The sequence below is a fragment of the Octodon degus genome, unplaced genomic scaffold (assembly GCF_000260255.1).
Source record: "Octodon degus isolate 3935 unplaced genomic scaffold, OctDeg1.0 scaffold00126, whole genome shotgun sequence".
NCBI classification, from domain to species: domain Eukaryota; kingdom Metazoa; phylum Chordata; class Mammalia; order Rodentia; family Octodontidae; genus Octodon; species Octodon degus.
Genome location: NW_004524702.1, coordinates 655,578 through 663,760, shown reverse-complemented (window position 1 = coordinate 663,760; position 8,183 = coordinate 655,578). Strand labels below are relative to the sequence as shown.

Genomic DNA, 8,183 nt, shown 5'->3' with positions numbered 1-8,183 from the left:
AATAAGCACTTCCCTGGCAAGTGCAAGGGCCTGAGTTCAATCCCCGGTACCACAAAAAAAAAAAAAGAAAAAAAGGATGAAAGAAAAAAAGTTAATCTTAGACAATACCACCTTCATGTCCCCAGGCATTGTTATTTTCTGTAGATGACTCAGTTTTACTTCTGTAAAAACAGGGCCAGACCAACCCAGGGTCTAACGATCCGAGGCTGACACCAACAAGCTAATTCTTGATACCCAGGACCTGAGTCCCTGCCCCTGAGGTGAGAAGGCCCTCTGGCCGGGGCTGGGCTGGCTGGACCTTTGCCAGGAGGGGTCCTGCAGCCTGCAGGCAGCTGGTCCTTCACAATAGTCATAGTTGCCATATAAATTCACATGCCACATTCCTGGTGACAATTATTCACTAGCAGATATAAGTTATGTGTAAAATGTGAGTCCAGAGTCCTCCAAAGTCTGTCAGCAGAGCGGTACCCTTGGGCTCCTTTACGGAAGAACTTCCAATTTAGTGCTAATCTCTTAATGTGAATCCTTGCTCTCAAACTGTAAGCTTACTTTGACCTTGTGTAAAATGGAGAACTCGTTATTATTGTCTTAAAGTTAGGTTACAGTTGAGGCTTCTTTTCAGGATGAAAATCTCAGGTCCTCATCACCTCAGCAGTCACTGCAAAATCCTTGCCCTGTGCTGGGCCTGGCAGTAGGGAGCCGGAGATGCCACCCCGCCCCTGGAGCTGCGTCCTCTGGCCTGGCCTCTCTCCCTCAGCTGGCCCAGGGCCCGATTTCCCCAGGCCCTCTTCTCCCTGAGAAACACTCTCCCGTCAGCTCAGCTGCACGCAAGAGCGCTGCCTCGAGCTCTTCCGCCTCTCCTCAGCCCCCGTGGGCACTTGGGCTTCTTCTCAAGGATGAAGAGAAAGGAACTTGGGGTTCAACTTACTTCTTTCTCAAAATGGATTTGGGGCCAAGTCTCACGGGTGAATCTGTACCCATGTACCAGCAGGTGGTAGATGTAGTTCGCAGAGAAGCAGTGGGACCGGGCGTACATCTCATCGAATTTGGGGAGCAGGAGAGGGAGCTGCTGAGGAAGTTAGGGTTCCTGAGAGGAGGCACGGGTGGGCACCCAAGACTCACATCTCAGGAGACCAGGGCCAACAGCTGACTTTAAGGAAATCTGCTGGCTAGGGCTCCCTGCGAGAGAGGGCTGTGTGGTGCTGAGCTGCCCACGCACAGCAATGCACAGTAGGCAATCTCCAGCTCCCCGGTGCCGGCCTGACCCCGCGCAGTGTGCTCAGGAACCGCGTAGCGGTGTGAAGGGGCTCCCCTCGGCCTCCACACTTGAGACGCTTGCATGCTAACTCACACCTGCCCTTGTACTGACCTCAGCCCAGCTTCGGGAGCAGAAACTCCAGGTGCTGGCGTTGAAGGTAGCCAGGGAGAAGCTCCCTGAGAGGTTGAGTGCTCTGGCCGTGTAGTAGAAGCCAGCAAAAGCCTGCAAACAGCACAAGACAGGAGCTCAGGCCAGGGCCAGGGGCCAGGTGGGGCAGCATGGGAGCTAGGGGCAGGAGGGGCACAGGCCGGGGACAGGGGTCCCCAGGTGGCGCAGCATGGGAACTAGGGGAAGGAGGGACACATGCGGGTGGGGGTGGGGGTGTTGCCGCCCGGCCTCCTTGGGTGGTGGTCTCACCACAAATGGCCCTTGGACCTTTGGCTGGTAGACCCCATCAATGGAGCAGTCTTCCTGGCCACGACAGGCCCTGAAGTCAAATATGGAGGCCACCTTCTCCCAGCACAGCTGTGGGTCCCCTGTCCCTTCTAGAGTAATGCTGCGGAGGGGATGGTAGCTGGCCGGTCTCTGCTGGGCAGTGCACAGGCTGTCAAACACCTGGCCCATGGGGACGGTGACACGATAACCCTGAGGATAGCAGGGATTGGTGACGCGGGTGTCAGCCGAAGAATTCTGTGGACACAGGAGGGAGGCAGGGTCGGTCCCTCTTCATGACCCCAACCCAGCACAGAGCATGTAACGCGCCACTCTGTATCCCCGTGCCTGCTCACGCAGGGAAGTGGGACACTTGCCTCTCGTATCTGTGACAGCCCTGCAAGCAGGTCTGAGGACCGTGGCTCTGGTTTTGAGAAAGCATGACTCTTCAGATGAATGTATCATTTTGAATAGACTAGCAAAAATAATCTGAAGGTACAAATAAACATACTACGAGAAAGAATTCTCACCGCCCTCTGCCAAGTGACGTGTCTTGGAAACCATCGCTGCTGGGGGCCGTGGGCTTTCATAGGCCTCATGTCCACCTGCGAGTGGACTGCCTTCCTGTTCCCTCTTTACCTAACACACGCCAGTGCCTTAGGTACGCTGCTCTGCCTTTCACATTTCCACTTAATCACATGTCTTCTGACCAACACGAGGCACTGGAAGGCTCTACCGTCCATCCCTGGGGCCGGGGCCTCTGGTGACACAGCCCATACTGCAGACTGCCTTGTGCCAGCCCCAGGCTGCCCCGCTCTGCGCCTCTCTCGGCTGCCCTGCTATTCTGTCTGCACTCGGGGCTTTCAAGTTCTCAGGCCCTGCTAAAACCTGCTGGAAACATTTGGTGTCCCCAAGGGGACCCCGGGGCTTGGATCATTTATGAAGCATCTGGAGGTTGAGAACCTCCCCAGACCTCTTACTCAGATTCCTGGAAGCGGTCAGGAGGGACAGAGGAAGAGGAGGATGTTGGGGAGGACAGCACAGGGCCACCAGCCACACAGGGCTGCCAGTCTACGCCACCTCCCACTTCCCAGGGAGCCCACATCGTGTCCAGAAATACCAGGGCCCAGTACCTGCAGCAGCGATGCCAGGAACCTCTTCTCAGCCTCATTGCGGCCATAGCACTGGAAGCTATGTGTGTAGAGTGTGTACGTGTAGCCGTACAGCGACACCTGCACCACGTCACTGGCGTTCCGTATCCCCACAGCCTCCGCCAGGAAGGTGATCTGTGTGGAGGCGCCACCCAGGTCCAGGGCACCGGTGGTGTCTGCCCCGTGCGGGTGCACCCACATATGCCACAGGTCCTTCTGTGGGGGACAGGGTGTGAGGGAGGCGCCTATGCCCTGCTGCACCCAGGCTGTGCCCCACTTCCCAGAGCGCAGGAGGCAGCATTCAGGTGGACACAAGGGCTGCTGGGCACAGGGGCCATTGGCTGTGACCACACAGCATGCCAGCTCTGAGTGTGGGGTGTGCAGAAGAGAGGTCGAGGGAGCCCCTGGTGTGTGTCTGCATTTGACATTTTCCCAAGCACTCAGCATGGCTTTTAATTTAACATTAAAAAAATAAATTTAAGGGGGAACGAACATTTAAAGGGTCCTTAAGTGGGACAGGGCCTGACACCCCAGGTTTTTGCTCTGCGTGGCACACGTGACTTCCCTTTGTCCCAGGAGCAGGGCATGCAGGGGCTGGGCTGTGGGGACACAGGCGGGGGCAAGGGCTGCCCTCTCCTCTCCTCTCCTCTGGGACACGGCAGCAAGGCCGCAGTGTGACAGACTCGGCCTAATTTCTGGTCAAGTGACTACCCCTTCTCACCGCACCCCAGCCCACACTGGCCCTGCTGTGCTCTGGCTCCCCACCTGCAGGCAGCCTCCTTTCTTAGTTGCTACCCCATCCGTGTCCCTTAGTGTTCCAGGCAAGAAGCCCCTCACTCTGCCTAAGCCTCCAGGCAGGAAGGACAGACAGCGGAGGACCAGCCTCGCACCTCCAAGAAGTTGCCCTTGATGTAGTTGGCTGTGATCCACCCGTATACCCCTTCCTCTTGCCCGGAAATGATCTGCGCACCCCTGAAGTCAAAAGGCTGGGACTCAAAGTAGCTCTGAATGCTGCTCAGGACTCCGTCAGCTGCTGTTTCATTCTGCAACCTGTGGGAGGCACAGAACCGGGGGAAGGAGTCCTTGACACGCCCTTCAAGGTCTCCCTCACTGGGAAGGGATCTGCTGCCCTTTCCCCAGGACGAACGTCCAGATGTGTGCACCCCCTGACGCCACAACCTGTTCTGCAAGTTGCAACTCATGCCTGATGCACTCGCTACCTGTCCGACTGCCAAGGGGCAGCTTCCCAGAAAAGTAGAACCCGTCTGCGCCTCCCTCTTCCTGTCTCATTCTTCAGCATGGGTGACCCCAGGTCTTCCGCCTGCAGCACACGGCGCCTCACAGGCTGGCAGAACCTGGGACACTGGTGATGGCCAAGGGTGGCAGAGCCAGCTCCTGGCACACAGTGGAGGAGTGGCTTTCAAGCCTGGAGGGAACATGGTCCCCGGAGCTGTCCCAAGACTGACAAACATCCGTACTCTGACCCACAAGCCTGTCGCCCACGACACAGCACAGTCCTGGCACTTGTTCACTTCCCCTGAGACGATTTCCCCGCACTAGTGGGCCAGGAAGGGGTTTGAGAAGCAGAATGGGCAGGGGGCCTCCAAGGGACAGGCCTACTGCTGCGGGCCAGGATGTCGCCCAGGACCACGTCAGAGCGTCAGCTGGCTGCCCCTTTGTGCGGTCTTCATGCCCAGACACGTGTCACTTGGCATGGCTGGCATTGCGTGGTGCCCAAGGCGGGGCACAGCAACTTTCCGATGAGAGCCCCATTTGAGACTCAGAGCAGCTCTACTCTGATCACAGCAGATGTTACTTTCTAAGCTGTTTTCTTTTTATTTCAAGGTCAAGGAAATACTATGATAAAGGGAAGTGTGTGTGCATGCCTGTGTGACAGAGAGAGAGAGAGAGACAGACACAATGCCAATGGGTAAAAGCCCTGATGGAAGGTGCCATCTGTCTGCCCACCCATCTGTCAGTCCATCTCACGAGCTCCAGAGGCTCTGGCTAAGAGAGGCCACTGTCCCGCTGCTGTGCAGCAGTGCCAAGGGCAGAGGCCACAGTGCTGGGCTGTACTGAGCCGGCTCCCACAAGGCTGGAAACAGCCTGACTTCTGAGAAGTGGAAGAGTCCAGGAGCAGACACTGTCAACCCCCATTTCCAGATTCTCAGGAAAGTCACCAAGGGAGAAGACAGGCTTCAGAATGGCTCCTTCTGGCTATTAAAGACCAAAGGTTCCCAGCGTGAATGCTTTCTCACCGCCAGCACACGCAGCCTCACCTGAGCAGGCGCATCCCCGCTGTGGCCCCGAGGTAGACACGGGTGGCCCCATGCAAAGGGGCTGGGACCTGCTGCTGGACCCTCTGCATACAGTCCTCTAAGGCCGTAGGGGCATCCTGGGGGTTATCCCTGTAGCTGGAGATCCCGGGGCCTGCAGAGCAAGTGGTCAGCATTGGCACCAGTACCCCGGTTAGCTCTGAAGTGAAAAACCAGTTCTTGAAACTCGAGGGTCTGGGGGGGCTGCTGATAGGACATGGCCAGGTCCCGCATCCACATGGCCATCCCATCCAGCTCCTGTGGGAATGACTGCATGGTAAAGAAAAGAAGGTCAGCCCACGGGCCTGCAAAGTGTCTTCCCAAGAGAAACGGCAGCTGAGAGGGGGACATAGAGGGCCAAGGAGCAGACCAGCTTCCAACTGCAGCAGCCACCTAATGCACCCGGGGCCACTGCGCCATGGCCTCAGCACCGATCACCGGAAAAAGCCCTTTAAAAAGCATAACTGGCTGGGCGTGGTGGCACACGCCTGTGATCTCAGCACAGGGAGGCTGAGGCAGGAGCAGCCCTGTGAGTTCCAGTCCAGCCTTGATTACATAGCGAGACACTGTCTCAAAGAAAAAAAATAAGCAGCTTCACAACGACATCAAGAAAATTAGAAATCATTTTGTTTTTATTTTTGACACAAAATTCTTGTGCATATTTATAAGTTAGTACTTGAAGGGCCTGCCAGATAGTTCAGTAGATTAAAGCACCTGCTTAGGCAGTCCCAGGGACCCGGGTTCGATCCTGGGCCTGCCCCTGGGCAATTGAGACTGAGCGTGGTGGTGCACACCTGTAATCCCAGCACTCAGGAGCCTGAAAACAGGAGGCTCACTACGAGTCCAATCTGTATAGTGAAACCCTGTAGACCCTGTACGAATACATTTTAAAAAAAGTTAGTACTTGATATTTTGACTTGTATACACGGTGCATAATGAGAAAATCAAAGGTAATTAGCGTATCTATCTGATGCCTGCCACTTTTCTCATTTCTTTTTGGTATGGAAGATCAAGCTCAGGACATTGTGCTTGCCAGGCAGGCACTTAAGCTGCTGAGTTATGTCCCCAGCCCTCTCATTTCTTTTTTCTTTTTTCTTTTTTTTTGCAGAACCAGGGATTGAACTCAGGCCCTTGTGCTTGCCAGGCAAGTGCCTATTCTACTGAGTTATCTCCCCGGCCCTTTTTTTTTTTTTCCATTTTTTTATGGTGAGTGCATTCTCAATCCTCCTGTTTTGAGATCTGTTAACCACATCCACACTGCTCTGCAGCACAGTCCAGAATTTACCCTTCCTGTAACCAGCACCAGGCTCTACTCTCAGCTGCAGAGAATCAACGTTTTACACATCTGTCCTCCTGTGTCCAGCGCAATGCCCGCCACATATCCACCACCCTCGCTGCAGTGAGCGGGCAGCGCCCATCCTCTCATGGAAAGCAGTCGCCCCTGTGTGTGCAGCCACACCATCTACCCACGCGTCTGTCGGTGGATCCAGAGCTGTGGTCACACTGCCTCCAATCGTGCTCCTTCCCGCCCCCTCTCCCTCCACCTCTGCCTCTTGCTTTCATTTACATGAGTCAGAATCTCCTCAGATTCCATACACTGCAGCTGCAAGTTGAATCAAGGCAAAAACTTTAAAAGAACATACATCACAAATTCAAACCCGAGACTGGCGTGGCCTCTTTGATCTTGAGCCTGCGGCCTGCCTTTCCATGCTAGGAACCAGCATTACCAGAAAGCCCACCATGACGCAGCTCTTCCAGCCTGCACACAGGCGTCTCCTGATAACAACCAGCGCCACACCGACTGTCCCCCGTCGTGGCCGCTCTCCCACCTGAAGGCACAATGCTCTACCATTAAGGAGAGCTTCATTGTGGGTCTGCAGGGTTGGCGGGCTCTGAGGTGGACCCAGATGGCTGAGGGAAAGAAAGGTGCCGGACTCTGGGTGGGCTGCCTGGAGCGTGAGGAGGAGGGGACCGGAGGGGGCAGACCCCTCTCCCCCGCCAGACCCCAAGGGTGCCAGTGACCGCCTCTTCCCTTGCCCAACTGCGCAGTGCCTGATGAAGAGCAGGCCCTGCGGCTGACCCCTTCCACGCAGGGCTGTGGTCCCTGGCTCTACTCAGCTGCCAGTCGCATTGATCCCTGACCCCGTGTGATCCTCAGCACGGGCTTCGGAGAGCACAGCTGGGAACATGCCGCCCCTGTGGGTCCTGTCCCATCCGGATCGCCTTGAATCTGCTTCCCTGCTTCTCACACTCCGCGTTCGGGGTCAGCAGTGGGACCCTGTCACCTGAGTGTTGCCGTCAGCTCCATGAGCAGCACCTTCCCTGCCTCCCTGACCTCCCGAGGAGAGCCACCCAGGGGTGGCTGTGGCTCCTCCCAGGCCTGGCTCCTGCTCCGGCCCTCTCCCTGCAACAGCCAGCTGTCTGTCCTGGAAGTGCTTAGCTGTGCTCCACCCTGACTCCCCCACCGTGCCTTCTGCTTGACCCCGCTCCCCGACCTCAGTGGGCCCCGCCTCTCACTGGGTGCCGCAGGACTGTCCATGCCTCTGTCCCAGGCCAGCCTCACCCTGCTGCCCGCTTACCCTTCCTCTGCCTCCTTCTTTGGAATGTAACCGTGTTTTCATTTCATTTCAATTTTTGTTTATGTGAGCCAGGGTCTCGCTACATAGTCCAGACTGGCCTTGCAGCCACAGCAGTCCTCCTGCCTCAGCCTCCGAGTGCTGGGATGGCAGGGGTACACCACCATGTTGCTGCTGGGGTGCAAATTCTATACCATGCAGCAGCAGAAATTCTGCATTGTTTTTTATGATTTCCCAGTGCCAAGAGTGCTTCTTGGCCAACTCAGTAGTGTTCATTCAGTGAGTGTCATCCATTAATCAATCAGTCAGGGACTTTGAAAGCAGCACCCAGCTCTACAGCAAGCAGATCCTGAGTCCTGACTGGGCCAGCCGCACGACACACCAGGGCTGCTGTCTCTACAGCAAGCGGATCCCGAGTCCAGACTGGGCCAACCACACCACACGCCAAGGC

At 56.2% G+C, this 8,183-nt stretch overlaps 1 protein-coding gene across 2 annotated transcripts in view; it reads right to left on the bottom strand.

Annotated features, from left to right (window-relative positions):
- The window catches only part of Entpd3 (ectonucleoside triphosphate diphosphohydrolase 3), a 23,030-nt gene that overhangs the window by 1,908 nt on the left and 12,939 nt on the right, over positions 1 to 8,183 (bottom strand). For both annotated transcript variants that reach the window (XM_023700734.1, XM_023700733.1), the window contains exons 5-10: positions 5,121 to 5,271; positions 3,732 to 3,891; positions 2,824 to 3,057; positions 1,676 to 1,948; positions 1,370 to 1,480; positions 929 to 1,066 (exon numbers count right to left, since the gene is read on the bottom strand). In XM_023700734.1, coding sequence (XP_023556502.1) covers positions 929 to 1,066; positions 1,370 to 1,480; positions 1,676 to 1,948; positions 2,824 to 3,057; positions 3,732 to 3,891; positions 5,121 to 5,271 — 1,067 coding nt within the window. The remainder of the gene's footprint in view (positions 1 to 928; positions 1,067 to 1,369; positions 1,481 to 1,675; positions 1,949 to 2,823; positions 3,058 to 3,731; positions 3,892 to 5,120; positions 5,272 to 8,183) is intronic.